Source organism: Trachurus trachurus (assembly GCF_905171665.1).
Source record: "Trachurus trachurus genome assembly, chromosome: 12".
In the NCBI taxonomy this organism is placed as follows: Eukaryota; Metazoa; Chordata; class Actinopteri; order Carangiformes; family Carangidae; genus Trachurus; species Trachurus trachurus.
In genome coordinates this window covers 22002576-22027299 of record NC_139908.1, presented here as the reverse complement: position 1 = coordinate 22027299, position 24724 = coordinate 22002576, and the positions used below count along the sequence as shown (strand labels likewise).

General features: G+C 40.9%; 1 protein-coding gene across 1 annotated transcript; it reads left to right on the top strand.

The window, feature by feature from the left end:
* Positions 1–26: 26 nt before the first annotated feature.
* adra1ab (adrenoceptor alpha 1Ab) lies at positions 27–11667 on the top strand (the record flags this gene model as incomplete). Its single annotated transcript, XM_083982835.1, has 3 exons — positions 27–179; positions 4933–6251; positions 11192–11667. Exons 2-3 carry the CDS (start codon positions 5336–5338, stop codon positions 11665–11667), a joined length of 1392 nt encoding a protein of 463 aa, XP_083838961.1. The 5' UTR covers positions 27–179; positions 4933–5335.
* Positions 11668–24724: the final 13057 nt, after the last annotated feature.

Below are 24724 nucleotides of genomic sequence, written 5' to 3'. Positions count from 1 at the left end.
GGAAGAGGAGGACGTCAGGAGAGGAGGGAGCTCTGGACTTTGCTGCCGACAGAAGAACGCATGACTACTTTCAGAGTGAAATATCAGTTTTTTTTTTCTCCCCTCCCCTCTTTTATTCATTTTTATTTATTTATTTAATTTTGGGGGATTCGGTGCAGTGAGCTATGCGCCTGGACAAGGTAAGACTTCTTCTCTCTCTCTTTCTCTTCATCCAACAGCTCATTTCACAGCCGAAGTGACTTTTAATTTCCTTAATGGTTCATGAAAATTGGTTTTGATTGGTTTTAATCAGATGGAGAATGCGGTGATTGTTTTTTCTTCTTTTTGTTTTTTTGTTTTTTTTGTAATAGGCCACTGATGAGAACATTGTGACGATTGATTCATTTTCACCATCAGTTGCTAATGCTATTTCATGCAGCCTGTTGTTTTGTGTTTGTTTATTATTCCCATAATTAACAAGTGTTCAAACATGTTTAAAGTAAACAGTAATGTCTCATATGTATGTTGTTACCCTTTGCATCTCTATTTACATTAATATTCAGAACATTTCCCCTCAACAGGTGGGCCACCTTAATCTAAATTCTTTATGAGCATGAATAAAATGATGACCAATCATAGCTTTAGCTTAGCAGATGGTGAAGGCTTGTGCTTTTAAACACTGCTGTCCTCAGGGACATAATATATCTGCCATTTGGGAATGAAAGATAAAAAGACAACCTCTTGAGATGAATGAAAGCAGAAAACAAAAGACCTCTTGTCCTTTTGCTGGAGGGCAGTGCAGAGACTATGTTCAAGGTTGAAAACACATAATCATTCATGTCATGAAGGCACTGAATTATGAACTTCAGGCAATAACTTGTGTGTCCCCACTCCAAGCCCCCCACCCCCAACTCCTCGTCCCCAAGAGAGTGTACAGCATTTTAGAAATGGACTTCAATTCATCACAGGAGCGCACCGCTCCAGAGACCTGACACAAACCGTTATATTTCAGTTGTTTGTAGAAACTAGTGATAGATGAACTCTCCAAGGGCCAAACACTGGCACTGGGATGGATTGCATGGCCAGTAGATTCATGGGAGCCCCCCGAAGAGGATGTTGGGATTTATTTGTTCGATTGTGACCTGGAGGAAAATTATAGACCTATTATCACCAACATTCAATATCTAAAAAAAAAAGAAATAAATATTTTAACATAAAGACTCAGTTTAGCTAAAAGATTTATCTTGTGAGACGCTGATTAAGAAAATAATGGCAAACACTTGCTGAATACAGCTTGTCAGATGTGAGGATTAGCTGCTTCCCTATGTTTAAATCACTGTTAAATTAGAAAATCTCTCCAGGGGGTTAAAACTTTTACCCATTAATCAAACGATAAATCAATTAAAGTTCCAACTATGTTCAATACAGGTGAAGAAGTTAAACAAAGTAGCCTACTGAAGCTTGAATCTGTTTTTCTTTATCAGAAAACATAGAAGTACTGTATAGGAATCTATATGACGCAATGCGGAAACATGGACACACTCTTTAATAGAAACTGCTGCATGGACAAAGTAGTATCATAGTGTGGCCGTCTGTCACCCTCATAGTAATAATAATGCTGTTCAATTCCTATGAGTTGCTCCTCAAATTGAATATGCCCATAGTCAGGCTACATTAAGCCATTTAATGTTCTCACTGATGTCGCCTTCCCCTAAAACAAAACCCTAATTATAACCCCAATCATAGATTTAATTGGCTGACTTTGTTTCAGCTTTGTAAGGGCCAGTTTCCAGGAGATTGACTAATGCAATAACCTGAGTGGTACACCTTTGGTTTTCAGATGTAAATGGCAGTGTAATGATGTCCACTGATAGCTTCTAATCAAATATTACCCTCCTTAGAGAATAAGGGATCTACGCAGTCTCATTGTCAGTCTGCAGAAAGTAAAATTCCCTTATGGCTGCAACTATAATGATGACTATGACTGTTCGTCTCTGTGTGGTTAATGTTGTGTTTTTGTTGTTTAGAAGTTTTGCCTGGCTGACACTCTATGCAAAACTCATCTTACAACTGTCTAAAATAGGAAAAACACAAATCCTAACATTTCGGAAGCCGGAATAAAAAATATATGAACATGGCATCATTATATAAAGTCCAGATATGGTATATTTGCTGGGTAAAGTGGTTATGAATGCTCCAAAAAGTTGGGACTGATCACACACCTTTACATTTTGATGATAGCAGCAGGTCAGTGTTTCAATACGAGACAGAGACAGAGTTAATTCTTCATGTCATTTTCACTTGACTACAGCACTAAAGGACTCGGCTTTACCGTTTTAGTCCAGGGTCCTATCTGGGAAATGCACAGACGTCACAATTCCTCGGTATACAAACATGTCCGTTTCATTTTTGCATTTGTCGTGCTATCTCCTGACCGCCTCTGCCCTTTTGTCAAAACAATGGCGAAACCACAGACATTTGCATTTCCTCTTTATGCCCTTTCCTGGAGGGAAAAAAAAAGGAATTATGAATAAAAGATGCCAAAAAAAAAAAAAAAAAACTCACAGGATGGAGCTGGACATGGAGGCAGTCAATAGTGGAACAGACTGCACACGTCATTTAACACAACTAACACCACTTCATCATTTCGTCACAGCGCTGCTATCAGCCCGCTGTCCATTCCCATATGAATACATGCATGAATGAAACATGAAGTGGAAAGACATGTAGGGGAGTTTTTACCTCAGAGATTAAATCGTGTTTCACGGCTGGTGGAAGGCGCCGATATAAAGCGCGTGTGAACGAAATGCAAAGTGCGCCATGTGTCAGAACACATTACATTTCATTTGCATGTGTTTCGTCTATGAACGTGAATGTGTCACCTGTGTCCCAGACCCGCTGCTCCGGTGCCGGCTGCACTGCACTGCCCTGCCCTGCGTTCTCTGCAGTGCTGCAGAAGTTGGGAACACTTCATAGCATCTTTCATCTTTCATTTCCTGAATGAAGTTGCTATTGTCATTGTTGAAATGGTTCTTCTTTATTACCTCAGGTCAGTGTAAATCTATGTGCTGTTTGACAACAGCCCTCAAACGGAGGTTTGCTTCTCGGATATGGTTAATCCCCTTCCGCAGTCACTTCTTCACACTGAGAAATCTCATTACAGCCCAAAATGTATTCTAAATATCACCGCCTTAAACCATTCTGCTGAAACAATCCGATACCCATTCACCCCCCCCCCCCCCCCCCCCCCCCCCCCCAGGCCAGTGACTTGGAAATCCCAACATCAAGTGTTTATTTGGATGAATTTCATTCAGCCTCTTGGTGGGATGTGCAGCGAGCAGAAAGCCTTTGATCCTGCGTGAACATGTGACAAGCATGACTCCGCTCTCCGAAGGCTTTATCGCAGCTGCTTTTTCATTCTGTTTTGCCTCGCCGCCGTTTATCTCATTGGATGACATCCTGATGTTCTGACACGTACACCGAGAGTGGTACTGAGTGGGTCTATCAGGCAGGGAGGAGGGAGGGGGGGGGCGCAGAGCCTCTCCTGCTGTAATATATATTGCCCTCCTCAAGGCTCAATTCCTGGCCTGTCATCCAGCGGCTGAGTTAGAGCACTGTTTGCAGACGCAGGAACCTTCAAGGAAGTCGTCACAGACTCCAGCTGAATGTTTGTTCTTGAAAAAGAAGCTCATCTCTGCTTTCGTTTACCTTTACACTCCCTGCATGGGCGGAAGGCCTTGCTCATTACGCCACACATGATTTTATTTTTGCCCTCAAGGTTCATTATTGCCTCTTTGATGTCTTTGTCTTCACTGTGTTGTTTTTCTTCATTTATTTTTCCTCGCCTTCAAATATAATCCTCGCCTCCCTCTATACTGCTGCTCAACATCTCTGAAAAGAGATGCTCTCCTTCCATTTTTAGTAGCATGGTTGAATAAAGGTCAATCAAAAACACATTGGGATGTTATGTAGATGTTGGTTGTTTGCTTGCAGAGGCAAACAACCATCTGTAATGTTTTTTGGATGAAAAGGAAATTGTGAATACGACGTTGGGTTCACTCAAGCATAACCTGTGTTCTCTAACACAGCTTTAATGATGGGAGATAAAATTGAAAACTGAGAGACAGTAGACTGATATTTTTACCCTTTAATCATGCTGGGGTGCTGTAATGATTTCTTTTTTTAGGCGCTCACCCTTTAATAATTTATATAGCATTTATGAAGTTTTGATTTGTTCAGAGAGCAGCACTTTAGCAGTCATGTGTCTGTTTTTAGGTAATAATAAAAACCCTGAATTATAAATGTGTCTTTAAAGGCATAGTTCACCAAAAAATGAAATTCAGTCATTATTGACTCACCCTCATGCTGATGCATATACTCCGGAGTAGTTTTTTATTCCTCTAAGTGCATCTGGAGACCCGGGAGGGGGGTTCGTAGTCCAACGAAATCCTCATATGAGAGTCAGTAGTGCCCGACACAAAAAGGTCCATAAAACTAAACAAAAACCGTGTAATCTTCCTCCATACTGCTCGTCCACTGCAATCCAAGTGTCCTGAAGGGATATAGTCCAGAGTTTTTACAGACATTTACAGCCCCAGGCAAATTCAATACAGGACTCATTTGGCTGTAAAAATGTCCTAAATGACGTCGTTTCGAGTAAACTCTGGACTATATCCCTTCAGGACACTTGGATTGCAGTGGACGAGCAGTGTGGAGGAAGATTACAAGGTTTTTGTGTAGTTTTATGGATCTTTTTGTGTCAGGTGCTATTGACTCTCATGAAAGGATTTCGTTGGACTACGAACCCCCCTCCCAGGTCTCCAGATGCACTTTGAGGAATAAAAAACTACTCTGGAGTATTCATCAGCATGAGGGTGAGTCAATAATGACTGAATTTAATTTTTCAGTGAACTATTCCTTTAACCATACTAAATCTATTTTTTGTTTTAACAGGTGTCCTGCAGTAATGTCATGTTCATCCATGCAGACAGCATGGATGAACATGACATCCCAAAATCATCCGTCGCCGCCACACAAACCATGAATATTTGTTCTTTTCTGCTCAGCCTCTCTGGACTAAAGCTGTGGCAGTGTTTCTCTTTGTAAATATGTCGCTCTGCCAAGAAACCCCGGCCAAGGCCACATGATCAGTGGAGAGTTGGAAAGAAGCACAGCATCTGAAAATTAACTGGAAGAGCAGCGTGTGCTGCATAAACAGCTTTTATCTCCCGCATTAGTCGGAGCAGAGAAAAGGCAGAGGACTGAGCCTGTGGTAATTGAGGAACAGATCTGATATGAGTGTTGGCAGTCGGCGAGACCCTTAACATCTTCAGCCCCCCACCCCAAACAGATTACAATGGTCCCTGCTGAGAACACGAGTGTCCTCTCTGCTGCAGATGTCTGTCCCAACTGCAGCTCCTCCACCCACCCTGGGGTGGATGTCATCAAGGTGGTGGTTCTGGGGATGGTGCTGGTGGTGTTTGCCGTGTTCGGGGTCCTCGGGAACATCTTAGTCATCCTGTCGGTGTTGTTCCACCGCCACTGGCGCTCGGTCTCACACTACTTCATTGCCAACCTGGCAGCAGCAGACCTTCTGCTCAGCTCCGCCGTCCTGCCCTTCTCTGCTACCTCGGAGGCTCTGGGCAGATGGGTGTTCGGCCGCATCTTCTGCAGCGTCTGGGCCGCCCTGGACGTGCTCTGCTGCACCGCCTCCATCCTCAGCCTGTGTGTGATCTCTATCGACCGCTACCTGGCCGTCAGCTACCCTCTTCGCTACCCAGCCATGGCCACGGGCCGGCGAGGTCTGACGGCGGTGGCTGCTCTCTGGGGACTCTCGGCGGCCATATCTGTGGGCCCTCTGTTCGGCTGGAGGGAGCCCGACCCGGAGGACGAGACGGTGTGCCGGATCACCGAGGAGCCGGGATACGCCCTGTTCTCGGCGTTAGGATCTTTCTGGATACCTCTGGCCATCATCCTGGCCATGTACTGCCGCGTGTACACCGTGGCGACGAGAGAGTTGATCAACATCCGGAGGAGCAGCGAGGGCGAAGGGGTTGAGATGGGAGGGGTGGTGCTGAGGATACACAGGGGCAACGCCGCTCAGACCGGGAGGCAGGAGGACGAGGAGGGGAGTGAGAGGCAGAAATGCTCCACCTTTTCCCGGCAGAGGTTTCTCAAGTTCCCCAGAGATGAGAAGGCAGCCAAGACTCTTGGCATTGTTGTCGGGTGCTTCATTCTGTGCTGGCTCCCTTTCTTCCTGGTCTTACCCATCGGTAGGTATACCTCCTCACATCTTCTGCTCCGAAAACCTGACACAGCCCCAGTTTGTACCTCATATATGTGTTTAACATTAAAGTCACAAAGCCAAGTGTTCCAGAAAGGCATAAAACAACAGAGTGCTGTTTTAAATATATTAACATAAATATTCTGTCGGCAGCAGTCAAAGGACTTTTTAACCTGTTTCATGAATTCTGAATACTTTGCAATTGAACATTTTGATATTAAATACAATCCCAATGAAATATTACTGAATAAATAAATGTAAATGTGTTGTTATGAATGGAAATATTTAAAAGCAGAAATAACATTAAAGGACAACTTAAACCCAAGGACCGAGCCTTGGCACTGTGATGTAGAGATACACTCAGGTTGTGTCACGAAGTGTGTTTGTCTGACTTGTGATGGATTTGAGAGCCAGTGTGAACTGCTGGTGAGAGCAGGGCCGGAATACAAAGAGACTGTCTGCCAGAACTGTTTGCTTTCTCCCCCAAAAAAAGCTTCATGGTCCAAAAAAGCTTTTCAAGGCTGACAGTTTATATTAGTCTTTTGATAGACATGAAATTAGATTGAGGCAATCTCTGATGAAAACACTGGGGGTGATGAGGTTGTTGCACGTGTAAAAACTGCCAGAGCAAAACCTTTAGACAGAAAACATTATTGTATTTCTGTTTTAAAGGGGATCCATACTGTAGATGTCAGAATAAAAACCAGAGGTTGATGTCCTTATGTAAAAATAAAACATGAGCTGCCAGACGAAAGATGTCCAATAAAAATGTATCTATCCCTTTGCAGGAGAGAACCATGGGAGATAACAGATCTAACATTCTTTTAGAAGTTATTGTGTGTTTCAGCCAATTAGGACAAAGTTGTGTCACACAGAGGGGGTTCCCAGCCTCCTTGCTCCCACAGTGTTTTCATGTCATGAGACAAGGTGACTGCAGCTCCAGTCAAAGTCGCACAGAATTTCTTAGCAGCGTGCATCAGATTAAATGAGCTCTGCACAGCTCTGTGTTAAGTCAGACACATCTATAATACCATGCCATTAAACCTTCTACCAGAGAGGACCATTAAACATTTCAGGCCTGCTATAGATCAGTGTTCCTACGAATAACATATTTCAATTTGATTGCACAAATTGAACGAGGAGATACATCACAACACTGCTGCAGAAAGATGTAGGACATGAAATGGAATTCAGAAACGTCTTTGTAAAACAGCACAAAGTTCATACTTTATACCAATCTGGGGTTATTTTTGTTTTGGCTGGGGGGGGGGGGGGGGGGTTCGAGGGGGGGTTATCTTCCAAAATAAAACTGTTTGTGTGTAATGGTAAAAACATGTGTGACACAAACTGGGGGGGCCGTAAAAATTATTCATCTGATTTTTAAATTTTGAGTAAACAATTTTTTTTCTGAATCTAAAAGGGGGATTGAAACGATTCAAGAATAAATCAGTGTCATAATGGGAGAGCTTTAATGATTACTTTGATGCTGCTTTACTCTGAAAAATATATAAAATGATAATTAGAATTTCAGCAGAAGCAAAACTGGACTAATTAAAGTTGATTCTGCTGCTTTGGTAACATCGTAGCAGATATGAGCAGGAGTTAACTATTAGGACCTCAGGAAATCGGTAAATGCTCACTAAGCCAGACAGTCTTAAGTTTATCTTTGATAAATTATACCTGGATTTTGTGTGACTCTGTCGAGAAGATGATAATGGTGATGTTATCGCAGATGTAAGCGAGGACAGAAACCAACCATTGTGAAGCTAATCTAAAATCTTAATTGCTTCCCAAATAACTCTCATGGCTTGACGGAGATAAGTGACTGTGGGAGTGGACGGCTCTGCATTTAAGCACAATAGTTTGTCAGCGGTTACATCCCAGGTCACAGACGGTGAGGTTATCACCGACACATGTATTCATACACACAAACTGTAATCTGGTGACCTGTATATGATACAAGGCGGGGGAGACATGGATTAAACACGTCATCTGGACAAATAATATGTGTTATCTTTCACTTTTTTTCCCACATTGTTTACATTCATAAACAGACGTATTGAACCCACAGTGTGTAATCCAAATGTAAACAAAAGGCTTGTAGCATCAAAGACTGGAAGCTGTGCCTCTAATAAACGGATTAATATGTCTTTTAGTACGAGGATTATCCCTATACAATAGTTATTATATATATATTCATATAGTATATACCACATAGATGGAGTTTGGTCTGTTGCCATGGAGCTGCTTATGTTGACATACAGGTATTTCATCCATATAAACTGTACGACTTTTGTTCTGAAAGCACCAGAAATATGTAGTAAGTGAACAGAATGTCTTTGTCAAACTATTTCTAACAGGCTAATATTTATCACCTAGCTAAATACAGTTCATCTGTGGGGAGCAAGAATTTTGCACAATGTGTTAAAGGTAGGGTTGGAGATCCTAGAAAAACGGTTCTGAAAATACACAAGTCAAAAGTCCAGGCCCCTTTCCTCAGACTTCTCTTCCACGCCTCATTGGGTTGTGCTAGTGGCACAACCCAATAAAATCCCAATGTGAGCGACGCGGTACGTGCAGAGGAGGGAGGGAGGGACAGAGATGGAAGTTTTATTGACACATCACAATCACCTTCAAGATGATTGGATGGTGTTTTTATAGGATTGTCCATTCCACAGGTGACTGACTTTTTTAATTTTGTGAAAACGAATTCAAGGCAATGGTTGCAATTGGGATGTGAAGAGGATTTTAAGCAATTTAGTAAAAAAAAAAAAAAAAAAAAAAACAACTCCAGGATTAGATGTCCAATCCTACCTTTAATGTGACCCATTTATACTTTTCTCAGAACAACAAATCAACCACATGGTGGCGCCAGGGAAAAAGTCAGGGGGCCAAAGTTCATCCTCTTTCACCTTCATTCATCTAAGCTTTAATCATTACCCAGAGGCTCCCAAGTTAAAATATCTAAAATCACATCCTGAGAAAGAAGAAAGAAACCTTTATTAAGGTTTACAGTTTAAAGCATGATTGATATGGCTATTTTGAGTGACAGGTGGGTGAGCATATTGTTGCCACAAACTGTCATTCAACACAGCTGTGGCTCCAAACATCCCAACCCACTCTACGCATAAAACCTGTGGGCAACATCTTGACAGACAGTTAATGAATGCTATCGGGAAGGTCAGGAGATCAGCAAAGCAGTGAGGATGCTGCTTCAGGGCACCATGAATTTCTCTACCAATAAGCTTCTATACAACAGTGGCTGAGATGTTTGGCTCCAGAGCCAGGCTGCAGCCCCTCCTGTAGCTACCACTGTGATGCAAAAAGCTTCTTGCTCCCTAAGTCATTTGTGTAATGTTGCTTGATGACACTTTTTACACTGAACGCAACATCAGGCAGGACCGCTCTCCTTCCCCACCGTGCCTCGACTCCACTACTCAAGTTACTCCGAAGGGACATGAAGAAATTCAATTACAAGCAAACCACACAGACCAAATGAAACACCACATCGGAGCAGAATAGGCTTCTACTGTGAGATGAAATGGAATGAACCAAACTATTGCTCCCTCTTATGAAAGCTGTTTCAGATAACAAGCGTGGGGCTTAATGGGCTGTAATGCTAGGAGGCATCCTCAGTCACCCGGCAGACGGTCATCCGAGAATAGTTATGCATTTCAATTGAGACAGGCCTTCATGGCTCACAGCGCAGCACTGATTCAAGCTCCGAGGCAATGATAGTCTGAGATTCCCAGACTGAGAGCGTAAAAAAACTACTGAATATTTCATTTTTTCATTTTCTTTCCCGAGCCCCTCAGATGGAAAGCCTGTTTTGTGCTGAGGCACTTGGTTGCACACCTTTAACCTCAGGTGCCACTATGCTGCTATCACATATTAAAGTATGTTCACAGAGGTCATGCAAGTGGCTCAGTAGTATATGTGTATGTGCAGCTATATAAACTAATTTTACCAAATTCATGAACATGAAAACTGTAACTGGAGTTTATTGTTTAGTGTTATTTATTGTCTCCATCAAGTAAGCAGATGCTTTGGTCTTGTACAGGTGTGAATAAAGTTTTGTAGAATTTCAAAGGGGAAAAGTATAGTTATATAGTTCTGGCTTGTTTCAGCTTTGGTCCATGTTTTGTAGCTTTTAATCTCAGGCGGTAGCAGTCTTTTTAAAATATTATTCTAGTTCTAGTCTTTTACATACATTTTTATATCCACCAGCCTTATATATTCAATGGTCCATCGGGTTTTGTTATTTTGTGTTTGGATATATCAGCATGTCTATGCAATCATTAATTACCATAAAAATAAACTGGAGGCACAACTTTGGGGTTGTCATTGTAACCACATAAAGATGACACATGCATATATCAACTCCAAGCAATTCTGTAAAACGTAATTTCAACAAGTGGTGCTACATCAACATGATTCATTTAAAGGTGCCATGTGGAGCTTCAGTTTAAACGGACCAGATGTACACACAAACACACACACTTTGCTTTGTGCTGGGAAGCATTGTCACAACAGGACAGAAAAGGGTTTTCATCAAACTGTTGCCAAAAAGCTGGAAGCACACAGTCATCTTGAACACCACTGTAACATTAAGATTTCCTCCTGATTGGAACAAAGCAGCCAAAATCAATACTAACAGTATATCACAGTATTTATGCAGGGGTATCCACATACTTTTTGTCATGAAGAGTGATATTTTGTACATCTTTGTATAAATGATATTGCTCAGATGTATTCTCAGCATAAGTCAGCATGATCTTTGCTTTAAACTGTTTTAAAATGTTATTAATTTATTACAGTACTGTAAAGGTTTGTTCATCCTTGGCAGATGAATATGCTTTTTAAGTGCTTTGTGCTGTATAAGTATACATCATAATTTGATCTTTTGATTGGTTTCTGTGTGTTTTCTAGGTTCTATCTTCCCATCCTATAAGCCCCCAGAACCCATCTTTAAAATAACCTTCTGGCTGGGTTACCTCAACAGTTGCATTAACCCTGTTATCTACCCGTGCTTCAGTCGGGAGTTCAAGAAAGCCTTCCACAACGTGCTCCGCGGGCGCTGCTTGAGAACTGGCAAACCTCAAGGATACACCTCTACCAAGACCCCCAACCCCTCCAGTTCAGGCCCCACGTCTAATACCTCTTATCCCTCAGCCCAAGACGGTGTCACTGATTCCTCATGGTGTTGCTGCAGGGCGCTGTCAGCATCCTCGCCGTCTGTCTGCGGTCCAGATCAGGCTCAACGTGCACAAATGCAGAGTAAGAGTCTCCTGAAGGTGTGGTGTGCCTCAGCAAGTCGAACTCCAGTAGCTAAGAAGAACTCCTCTGCTCATGGGTCAGCTAAGGTTTTACATCTCTCTCTTGGGGTTAAAGGAGAAGCTGTTTGATTGGCAGGTTGAGGCAACACAGAAACTCTGAGCATTATGACAGTTGTGCCTCAGGGAGAACATTTACAGCAGAAGTCACCTTTTTCCTCCACAGAGGCATCAGAGCACAGCCGAGAGTGACTCTCCTACAGAGAGAGCAGATGGTAACTCTGTTGAATTAAGTCTTCATGCTCCATTTAAATACCTGGAGAGTTGAGTGTAATACTTTGCATAGGCTACACACTCAACAGCCACCACCAAACCGACTCACCGACAAGGCACTTGATGTAAAAATGTTCAAGAGGAGAATCCTCACAAGTAGACGACTGTGAAGTATGAATGCACATGAGAAAACTTTAGGAGAAAAAAAAAAATTCAGACCTTTATTTATTTATTTTTTTTGTGCAAGTGTGGACACCAGATTACTGTGGATAACCATCTGTGTTTGGCAAGGACTAAAAGAGATAATAGCATCTCACAGAAATGAGATTATAAAAGAACCCCAGAGACACAATTTCTTTAAATACTAGTGGTATTTCTGCAGATTGCACAAAATCCCTCAAGGCCACGATTCTTATATGTAAATTCCAGAATAATTAACATTCAGTGACTGAGAGCGTGGAAGCTTGTTTGGGAGCGCGTAGATTATAGCCTATGTGCTTTTTTTTTTACAAGGGACTAAGACTAAAGTCTGTCACAGAAGAAAAGATGGTAAAACCTTACACGCCTTCATTGTACCTCTCAAGACTTAAATGCTTTGTTTCTGTTGTGGCTCTATCAGAGATGTTGATGTATGAGATCATTGCTTGTGTTGGTGTTACATACATGAAAAGGCGTCAGAAGCTTTTCTCTTAGTCTTGGTGACGGGCTGTTTGTGACTACTGGTTTTACTGCCAGAGCTGTGTCTTCCCCATGCAAACACTGAAGAATGGCATATTCTCTGTCTATTTGAAAACTGATGCATGAACAATTCAATCGGCGGTTATCTGTTGTCTCGTCCGTGAGATGCATCTGTGTGCTGTCATTAAAGCTGCATTTTGCTGAGATTCTTGGCCACAAGGGGGCAGAATTACTCACAGCCCTGAAAACATTGTCAACTTGTCAAGGTGTTAAAGTTTACAAGCAAAACAAGTGTCTACTTACAAATTCAAGAGAGCAACCATATTGAGTCATGTTTCTGTCCGCTCGGTCAATAACAACAACACTCATTTAACAACTTTCCTCACAATAATCTGCCATTTGGTGCTGGACAGGAAGTCATTGTATCTGTGCCATGAAACCAAAATAAAAAATAATGAGCAAAGAGAGGCCAAAAACATAAAACATTACCTTGTTCCAAGTGTGTGGGAGTATGTAGTATTTCTATTATTTCTTTAAAAAAGAAAGTTGATCCATTGGAAGCATCTCACAGTCTCCCATCTGTTTAAGAATAATGCCATGAAAGTGTCTTTGAATGACCGACATCATCTGTTAACTTATTGACGAAGTAGAGGGCTGCCTCTCTAGTATAGGAAAGTCATTATTATCCATCATTAGACACGCACCCCCATACAGGAACCTGTGCAGGCTCAGATATTGACAGAATGTTAATTAAAACTTATTTTAGTGTGGCTGCACATGAATTTCTATTTGTTGCTTTACTCGCTGTTGGTAATTGGTATTCAGCTCAGCTCACACGTTCTCAGTGTAATCACCTTTGTAATGTGCATACGGTTGCCCGAATGTAAAAGGTGGCATCATGAAAGGAATATTCATTTTGCAGAAACTAAACCACTGAGTGCTCCGGCTTCCTCCACAGTCCAAAGACACACAGGTCAGGTTAATTGGGCGATTCTGAGGTTAATTGGCAACTATAAATTCCCCATAGCTGTGAATGTGGCCATCAGTGGTTGTTTGTCTCTATATCTCTATATGTCAGCCCTGTGATAGATCGCCGACCTGTCCCTTCTGCAACCCTGAGAGGATGGGTGGTAAAGGTTAATGAATGGACAAATAAACTCCTGTAATAGAAGCCATAAAAAAATAATAGAAGATTTTAAAAGAGTGAAAGATTATCATAACATCAGCCAACAGAAAATTTGCTTTGAGCCATGAGTAGAAAGAAGTAGAGCTAATTAACATTTATCTGACCAGCAAGCCAAAATCCTTATGACGAGTAGATTTCACTGCAGGCTGAGTGCATTGGGTTGCGTCACATCCTATTGATGTCCATGCTGTGCCAACCAACTCTTTGCCTAATTGAAATTCTGGTTTCATTAATTATCCAAACAAAGCTCATCGTATCATCAAAATGCATAGAAATACAGGAGTCACTCTGTGTAAAGATAATGTGTGCGTGAGTGTTTCATTAAATAATAATGTCATGAACACTGATTAACAGTCTTGAAACATGTTTTGGGTGTCTTATCTTTTCTGAAAAGTTGTCACATGTTTCTTCTTAACTATAATCCTTTGCATATACCCTGTTACGAACAGAGATGTTTTTCATAGCTGGGGCTTGGATTAAAAGCGTTTTTTTTTTTTTATCCCACAGACATCATAGCTGTGATGAATACCTGGGAATGCTTATCTGTGAAACGCAGGGTGTTGAAGAATGTCTAAAGGACAGATGATTTGTCATTTCACAGTCACCTAAGGTTAGGGAGCAAAAGGAGAATTCCATCTTTCTGCAACGATGCTTGGGATTTTTACAGTGACATTATAACTGCTCAAGAGGATAATGTCTCAGTTTAAATTCTTGTAAACTCTGTAAGCTCCAACACTTTACATTTATAAAGCAGCTAAACTGTCTCTGATAGCTAATAAACATGCAGCTCTCATTTTTGGAGATTATGCAGCCAAGGATTCAGTGCTACGCTGCATTAAGCAACAAGAAGCAGAAATAGATATGCTGACATTTCATTTGAGAGGCATGACTGAATGCACATATATATATATATATATATATATATAGCCGATATATAGACAGAGAGGGAGAGAGAGTTTATACATTCCTTTAAATCTTCATTTTGTCTGTGTGTAGACTTGGAGCATTTGTTTTCATAGTGACTCCTTGCCGAGTTTGAATGTTTAACCAACAGACACGATCTGTCCTTGCATTTTCTTGTTGAAATTCACAGCTTCACTCTGCAGCTACTGACTTCTGTTAGCTTTTTAAAGAGAAGAGAAAAACAAAAATCATGGGAAACTAACGATTCGTCACAAAATATCAGCGCAAGTACAGACAGAATCATCAAACCTCTGCTTGCTTTCTGTGAATGTGTGCAATTCAATATTTGTGTGTGTGTGTGGGTCCTACACCTGGCGTAAGATGTCTGAAGAGCAGACAGGCTGTGTTGTGTCTACACTTCCATCAGCTCAGATATTCATGGAAATTCATGGAAATAAATGCACCAGATTCCTACTAAACATGCGGCTGTCATTTTCAAAAAGATTCAAACAGTGTTGCAGCAGCTGTCATATTAAGGCAGACACTGTTGTGATAAATGGATCCAGGCTCCTATTACTGGAAAGACAAGCTTGCGCAGTGTAACCTAATCAGTTGGCTTGGCAAAGTGAAGTTTCATTACAAATGGCAATTATGATTAATAACGATGTTGAGCAGTGAGTGAGGCAGATGACGAGACCTGCAACTGCATCAGGAAGTCAGAGGGCTCATTATTTATGATGAGGAAAATATGGTTTATGTTGTGTCACTGTAAGACGTCTGAAAGTGAAATTTAATGGACTCTTCATTGACTTTCAGGAGTGTTATCATTCCCATCACATTGATAACTGGGAAAAATACTGCTCACGGAAAAAACTTTCATTTAGGCTACAAAACACTTTCAGGTTTTGGCTAACATAACACAAGTGTGTAGCTACAAAACATGACTGAGTAAATGTGATGTAGCCTAACTCACATGGGGTTGTTGTTGAAGTTGTGAGATTTCTCCATTGTTGTTTGTTTGTGTTTGAGAACACAAACTCTGTCTGCCAGAAGGAATTAAATTGGATGATGGGGAGCGTACCTATGTTCCCCCTTTTTTCCCCCAAAAAAGGTCCTATGTTCCCCGGTTTGTTCATCAACTGGCAACAGCGGGGAACATACAGTAGGACCCTTTTTCTAAAAAAGGGTCCTATGTTCCCCGGTTCCATACAAATCAGATCCCGGATGATGCAGTGTGAATTTATGGCTCCTGAATTATCTGCCATCTTTCAGATCAACTACCAACAACATATGGCATGACGGTACCTGACGTACCTATGGGCTATGTTATCATCGCTAACAGCGCTGAAACCAAGGAATTTTCTGACCAAAATGTGCTCAGCAGAATTTCAAGGGCTTAAAAATGGTAAAAGAAAAAAAAAGAGATGCATTGTAGTTGAAGGTTGCAGTAAAATGTGCAGATAATAAAGCTATGTTCTGGGAAAGCTGAAGCAGCTAGCCAGATGTTTGTTTAACTGTGTGCTATCAGCATTAGCAACTAACAACTATAATCCCAGTAACACACAGGTTGTACAATTATATGGGCAGGTGTCCACTAGCAATAACATAAACCTTCGAACTCTCTCAGGCCCCTGTGGTTTCTCCACTATGAATGCCTGGCCAAGTTTCACACTCTCCTTTTTTGGCACAAGTGAATAAAAATAACTGAGTACACAGCCTTTCCATTTGAAACTCATGAGATATTTTTGTATTTGAAAGCATTTGTTTGCTAAGTAAGCATTCATGATTAAAAAGCTAAGGCTGTGTGCCTGTTCATTTGTTTTGAAGTTTGTCTGTTTGCCAAAACGATTGTGCAACTTCAAAAGTACATTGGAATGAATATTTCTGTTTCATTTTGTCTGTATTCCCGCTATTTATCTAGTTACTTCAACAGGCGTGCTGCAAGACAATACATATTACTATATTGAGGGGAATCATAATAATAAATAATAATAATACATTTTATAACGCGCTTGTACAGGTGCTCAAAGACGCTTACATAAAAATGACACAATTAAAATACAGAAACAATGTGGAAGGTCAAAAGGAGATATGAGATAGGGTAGAAGAACAGAGAGTTAGACGTGGTATAGCCATGAAGGCGATCCTGGTGATGTGGTTAATGTGTGGGATGTGGGACCAATGATGATTATGTCTGATTTGTCATTGTTCAGTTGAAGATAGTTTCTTTGCATCCATTTTTCATCATCACTTCATCACTGTATAGCCCTATTTCACTGGTTGTGTGTAGGCATACATACCCTGAGTGAATGATACAATACATTTTATATCCTTTTTACTGTATATTCTATGCGACATAACAATGTGGGAACATCTAAAGAATCTAAAGAATAGATCCAAAGTGAACACTCTGAAATTCCAGTTCACAAACCAATGGATGAAATCACATGGTGACCAGTGTCAAGTGAACACTGAATGGACTTCTGTTTATAGTCAACACTATTAAAGGGATAGTTCACCCAAAATTCAAATTGCACTCATTATCTACTCACCCTCATGTCGACAAAGGGCTGGGTGAAGTTTCAGAGTTTTCCGTGGCTTCTCTGAGTTACAGCAGGACTTTGCGTAGCAGTGCAAGACTTATTTAATTTTTTTCGGGACAATTTCGCATTTCGGGGCTTCAATACAAGACGGACATTTCATACGAGTAGCATGGAGGTATTTGGATGTTTTTTGGTGTGTCTTTTTGTTACGGAGAAAAGTGGTATCCATTTGCAACCGTTATATGGACATGCACTGCTACGCCAAGACCCCCTGTAACTCAGAGAAGCCACGGATAACTCTGAAACTTCTCCCAGCCCTTAGTCGACATGAGGGTGAGTAGATAATGAGTGCAATTTGAATTTTGGGTGAACTATCCCTTTAAGTTAATTTCAAGTACATTTATGCATGTAAGTGTGAGTAGGACTAATGAGTAAAAGTTTTCAAATTTTTGACGGGCATGTCTTCAACTGTCATTTAAGTAACATACAGCTGTATTTCCATTTGAAGACAGATACAACAACTAGCTACTTTCATCACAGTAGCTACAAGGCTGACCCACTTCAGAGGCTTTTTCAAATGTAAACATGTGTGCTTCGTTTCCTAGGCAACCTATTGAATTACGTAACTATGACATCGCCCAAAGGTGATGTGATGACATCATCTGGAAGTTATGTGATTACCCATTATTGTCATCTATGACATCATTTCATGTGAAGTTCCAATAAAGAATCCCTGATGACATTCAGTCATCTGTATCTCAGTATCGTTTATGTGAGCCAGGTACGTTCTCGACGACAGTCAACGCACGACAACAGTCAACGCACGACAACAGTCTACACAACGACAACAGTCCACGCACGACGTCTAGGTACAGTGATAGTCTACACTCAACTGTCTACAGACAGTTTCTAAACTTCTACACAACAACTGCAGTTCCAACTACTGCAGTGTCTTCATTTCTGAGCGAAATGGCTGAAAGAAGGAGGTTTAATGGCCCTGCCCATCGGGGCCGTCAAAATCACAGACCACAAGTCCAGGGAAACCACAACGGTGAGCTCCACCAGCTGCAAAATGCCCTTGATGCTGCCCAAGAGGCAAACCACCACCAAGGTTTGGAACTGAAAAACTGTGAAAGTGAAAGGATAAAGTTGTGCTTTAGGATTCACAACAACAAACATAGAATAGCCAGACTGGAGGAACTGTTGGCTTTGAGAGACAAGAGGTATTCTGAGGATTATCAAAGTTGCCACAAGACCCTCACCAATAAAGAACAAGAGTGTTCCCGTCTCCAAGAAAGTCTGAAATTGCAGGAGGAGGAGACCGAGGCCTCCAAACGTGAGAAAGAACTATTGTTCACCTTGATGATGGAAAAGCTCCTCCAGAGAGACTATGCCATCCTTCAACTGAAGAAGGACAAAGACAATCTGTCTGAGCAGCTCACAGAGTCCACAAACCAGCTCACGAGTAAAGGAGCTGAATTCAAAGCTCTGGAGGAAAAACTCACAACTGAGCTCACAGAGCAAAAGCAGAGCTGGGAGGCCAAAGTAAGTCAACTGGAAGAGCAGAAAAAAGAACTGCAAAAGAACAACAAAGACTTGGAAGAGAGGATGAAACAACTGGAAGAGGAGAAAAAAGAACTGGAAATGACAAACAAAGTTTTGGAAGACGGGATGAAGCAACTGGAAGAGGAGAAAAAAGAACTGGAAACGACAAACAAAGGTTTGGAAGACAGGATGAAACATCTGGAAGAGGAGAAAAAAGAACTGGAAACCACAAACAAAGGTTTGGAAGACAGGGGGAAAGAACTGGAAGAGGAGAACAGAGAACTCTGTGTGAAAACACAGAAAAAGAAGAAGAGACGTCTCTGGCCTCGTAGGAAGCAGACAACCACGTCTGTAGACGTAAAGAAAGAGACGACTAAAAGAGAGGAAACAGAGGTGACAAACAACGAGGAAGAGCAAGAAGACATAAAAACGGAGCAAGAGGTGAGATCAGGAGAGGAAAAGAATGAGAGACATGAACAAGAAAACAAAGATCAAGAGACAGACGAAGAAAATAAAGACAAAGACAATGTGAAGAAGACAAAGAGGAAGAAGGGTATTTTCAGGTGGCTGCGCAGGAAAAGGAATCCTGACTGTGACAGCAAAGAAGACCAAGCTGCTGGATGTTCATCTCAGACAGACGAAACTCCTGGATGTTCATACTGGGCAGACGGAGCTCAGACCAACTCTCCCCCCTCCACCTCCTACGCTCCATGTTCTTCATCTTCCTTGTCATCCACTTCAACCTAAATTACTCCCCTCTAATTGTAAATATTCTGTAAATATATATATATATATATATCTATCTATCTATCTATCTATCTATCTATCTATCTATCTATCTATCTATCTATCTATCTATCTATCTATCTATCTATCTATCTATCTATCTATCTATCTATCTAATAAAAACAAAACAAAAAAACAATTATACATTAAGTTCACTTGTGTTTTAGGTATAAGCAATAATCATAATCAGTTCTGTCACATGTAAGAATCAAAGAAGTAGCGTCACTGACAATGGACTTTTATTTCTTTTAAACTTGTCCACAATAATTTAATGACCTTAGACTATTAGGTTTTGCAAACGATGTGTAACTATACTACAGTAACGTATGAAAGCACTGGACAATGAATGGTAACGCCAAAAAAATGTAAATGTGGTTAAGACAATAATATTACAGTAACTTAGTCTTCTCAGTACCTGCAGTAGCTTTTGGAACTGGACATGGAATATGGTTTATGTGTTAACTGACACTAGAATTAAATATAACACTGTCCATACGTATTTATATCACCTAAATAATATAATTGTGTTTATGCCCATGTGTGCTAGAACTTTTTGATGCAGTGGGTATAAAAGTCAAACAGTCATAATCAATTCTGTCGTATAGAAAGAGTCAAAGACGTTGGTCACATCACATTACATAAGGGGCTACAAAAACGTCTAAATGATGTGACTTCTACACCAGGAACTTCAGAGAGTGGTCTTCAGTCAGTTTGTCAACTTCATCTGGTTTAAGAGTAGCCCTTTAGCATGTACTGTAACTGTGTTGCCACCATTGTGAGGGAGCACTTGTTGCTGGAATGTGAAGAAAGTAGAAACCTTTCTGTAGTTTCCCTCACAGAGTCTCCACCATTCAAGACAAAAGGATCCATCTGTGCATATCTGCAAAGACTTGGCTTTTTTAGGTGACGACTAAAAAAAACGACTATCTACATAAGGTAACACCTACGCAGCTGTTTGTGAATTGAGTCTTTATCATTCTCACATGGAGTTTGGTGACCTTGTGTTGTATCAGACAGAGCTCCTCCAAATTTCAACCTGAGTGAAGGTTTAATCACTTAGAAAAAACTTAAAATGGCTGTGTGGGTGCACTGGTCCTTGAAGATCTTAGGGGAAAAAACAAATCCTGCAGTCGTTCCGTTCACAGAGATGCAAATAATGCCGACTGAACACAAACAAGAACACACGTCTTTATCGATGTATTTCAGCTCTGTGGTGAAATACAGAATTTTTACGGTGAACCACAGATAATATACCTCTTCCTGACACCTTTTCAGCGCTGGCATTTGGAATTAATAAAGCCCATTGTGAATCTGTGTGCGTGGACTTAATAACTCATTTTCTCTTGGCAGCCGTGAATATATTAATTAAGACTTAAAGCCTCCACATATGAAAAGAAGCTAATGCCATATAAGATGCATTAAATACTCATGTCCCCATTTGTTTTAACAGCAGTCAGTTGCCATCTGGTTGATTGAGTTCTCTTTCCCGCTTCACTGAAGTTGCTCTTGACTTCATCAGCTCTTTGTACACTTCCTGGACATGAAGGCATTTTATTTAGTGTTAAATATTTCAGCTGTCAAATTGTGAACATAAATGTTTCACAGTAACTGAGCAGAGTGATGGACTTATGAAGGTCTCCAGTTCCTTTCATAATATTGTGTGTGGTATAGACAAAAGAAATGATGCTGTGGTCTTTGTTGTAGCCACAGTTTGACTTCCATTTTGCCATGCTTCAAGTCATTTCTGAGAGCCAGACTGACAAATGAAAAGGTCAGTGCGCTTGTCCAAAGGCCAGAACACTTGTCAGGTCAGCGGTACTATCTCCTCTTTTACTATGCCAACAATTGTGACAGCTTACGGTACCTTTTCAATAAACGCTGTGCACGTTTGAGGATACAATTCTTGTCAATCACAACAGAGTGGGAAAGTAATTAGCACTTCACGTGGACCGTTTCATTTCTCTGAAAACCAGATACGTGTAAAGAACTGTGTTCCAGGTTTAATTCAATTACGGGGACTTCTCTCATGAACCTTTGTCATAAGGTGTTTGGCTGTTTAAACCTCAACCTTTGTTTTTCATTCACCTAATTCTTGAGAAATCTAATTAATTTTCAGTCAGAGGTGTTTCATGTTTTTCAGTCTAAACTCAATAACCTATAACAACAAAGCGAGAGGATGTTTTTAGACATTTTATTTTAGCAGAGATCTGCAGAGAATTCTTTGTTATTTTTTTGTGTGTGCTCACAGGCAGTGTGAATTGTTAAACCTTGTGTGCACATGTTTGTTCCTTTCTAAATCGTGACCAATCACTTCAGTGTGCCACAGGTGGGCTCCAGTCAAGTTCTAGTCACATCTCAAGGACAATTAAAGTAAGCGGGGTGCACTTGAACACAGTTGGGCAGAGGAAATAGACATTTCAGTTTTTTTTTGTTTTTCCAGAAACATGTTTTCACTTTGTAATTGTGGTTAAATGAGTGCTGATTGATGGCTAAAATTGCAGTTGTCTTTTTGTTGTTTCTTAGCATTTAATTCAATCTACAGCACAATTAAATGTGCAAAAAGTATTTATGGCTTTAACATGGACATTTATTTTTAGCACAACAAAGAGGACAATTTGAGTCTTACCGCAAAGCAGCAGTAGTGCTTCCTACAAACTGTGCACAGACCTGGAGAGTAAAGAGGTGGATTACTTACTACTATACAAGGACACATGTGTCAGACTGATTATTTCATGTAGCAGTTTGAGGTCCAAAGAGATCATCTTCCCATGTATTTCACAAGAAAAATAAAGATTGGAGAAAATTAACATATATTTGCATTGCAAAACTTCTTTCTTCCTCATTCAACATGCAACATGAATCACCTCCTGACCCCTCAGATTCATTCATGCATAAGTACAGTAGGAACCTAATACAGTATGAAATAGTAGATCACTTACAATGATATAGGTGAAATTGAGACTTTAACTTTGCTATAGTTGTGAAAACCCTTGTGAATATTAATAGTAAGTGTTAGTAACATGACCAGTCTGTCTGCCCAGCGCCCTATCATGAATATCATTCACATGCGAGTGTGGGAAAACATCTGACCTGCAGCCACTAGAGGGCTCTGTGTGGCAGCACTGCACACAAACATCACCAAAAAGCTCTGCATCACCAACAGTAGGATTTCAATCCATCACCAGCTACTGCGAGTTGTCTCCATCGTCCTCTGAGTGTGCCGTGACCTGCAGGCAGAGGAAGTATCCTATCATGACAGGGACGTTTAATCATTCCATGGAGGAGAAATGAGGCATTTAAATCTCAAACAGTCCATTCATCCTGTGTATATTTTTGTCAACTTTTCTCACATTTGTCTTTCCCCAACGTGCCTCCGAGGACGCCACATGAAAGTGCCTCTTAAGTCAAAGAATGCTTTTATGTTGAAAATAGTTTTTCTTCATTACAATGCAGAAATGTTTCACTTTAATGCTCCTGGGAACAAGCCTGCCAGGTTGATAGTTGCTTTCCACTTCTTATTGCACATTTTAGCTCTGGCTAATTTGGTGCCAATCAAAGGTGAATATTTGTTGCACTTGATGAATGCGTTTTATTACTGTAATTTGGCAGTTGGAGCACTAACGTGATTGACTCATAACAAGAAACAGCACAGACCATCCACACGAGTGAAATCTAATGATGCTTCAGAACATCACAAAGACTATAAATGATTCCCATCATGCACATGTCACATTTAAGTAATAACCACTCAGTGCTGTGATTTCTAAAAGCTTTATCCAACGGCTGGGTGATGTGACACAGCCTCTGTGAAGCTCATCTTTCAGTTCATCTCCTTGTGCTCCCTCTTTCACTCACACCACAGATGCTTTATTTGATCATTTCAAGCAAAGCAGCTCCCACTCGTCTGCTTGTGATTACACTCGAATGGCTGTTTCATTTTCTTTTCAATCTGTACAAATATTGTTGCTCCAGACCCGACGCACACGTTCATTTTCAGATAGCGTGTGCAGAATAAAGTGTGTGCGGGGGCGGCTGCACGCACGTGTGTGTCTGTGTGCGCAGATACATGCAGGCTTTTCCCTTCTCAGTAAGACAGACGTGGTGGCGAGTGATGGATAGTGTGTGTTCCCTGAGGTCATACTTCAAACTATCACTCAGGAAGTGCTGAGGCATCACAAACAGAAGCCAGAGCTGAATTCATCAGTGAACACACGCAAACAACCACATGCAGCATCACACACACACACATGCACAAGATGGTTTCAGATATGGTCAGTGATGTAAATCATCTTATCAAACTGTGGAGAGTGGTGGATAAGGTGGAGTCTAAAGAGAGGGAGGGGGGTGTAATATTATTTAAAAATGGGGATAATATAGCAGATATTTTCAGACTCTCTCTCCAGGAAGATAATCACAGTGTTTCACTTTGTTGCACACATGAATCAAGGCGGTGACACAGGAAGCGAGGAGTGGTGAGTGAAGAGCATGACAGCACTGCCACCCAGTGTCAAAATATTTAATGCAACACCATGGTAGTGATTTCCATGCAATATGTGCAGTTACAAATATGAGCGTGTGATCTCACCAGCACACATCAGTACTCATAGAAGCTGTGTTCAATTACTCACCTTCAAAGGACCAACAGGGACCAACTGAAGACAAGTATCCATCCATAATCATCCATGGGTTGCATGGTGAGACAACCCCACTGCCCTACAAAGGCAAAGTGCAGTATCTACATTTTTTCAATTTTTTTCAATTTTTTTTTTTTTGACCAATCAAAAGTGTGGCATATTCTCTTCAATCTGGTAGAATTTGATATTGGTACTGCTAAAATTTCCAGAGTTACTGGGCTTTTTATTTTGCTGTCCATCCAAAAAAGCAATGTGAAACCAAGGCAAAGTGCAGTATCTGTAGCTAATACCAAGGCAAAAGTGCAGTATCTGCCATAAAACTGTCAAAATTGGTCAGAAAGACAAACTACAAGATACATTTAATTCAGTCCACTTTTATCTATCTATCAATTATAGACTTGGTAGTTATTCATAATTTGATGTTTAACCTGACAATGAAAAACACGAAAAGCTGTTTTTCTCAGTTTGGCACATATTCATGTCTGTGTGCAACCTTACTTGCATGTCTTAGTCAATGGAGGCAAATGGTACACACAAAGGTCACAGCAGGTCAGCGTGGGTTTGGACAGGATCTTCTCACTTGACAGTTCCTAACTATACATTTGTCTGGTGCCTTTCCAAAGTCTTTGATTACTTTTAGT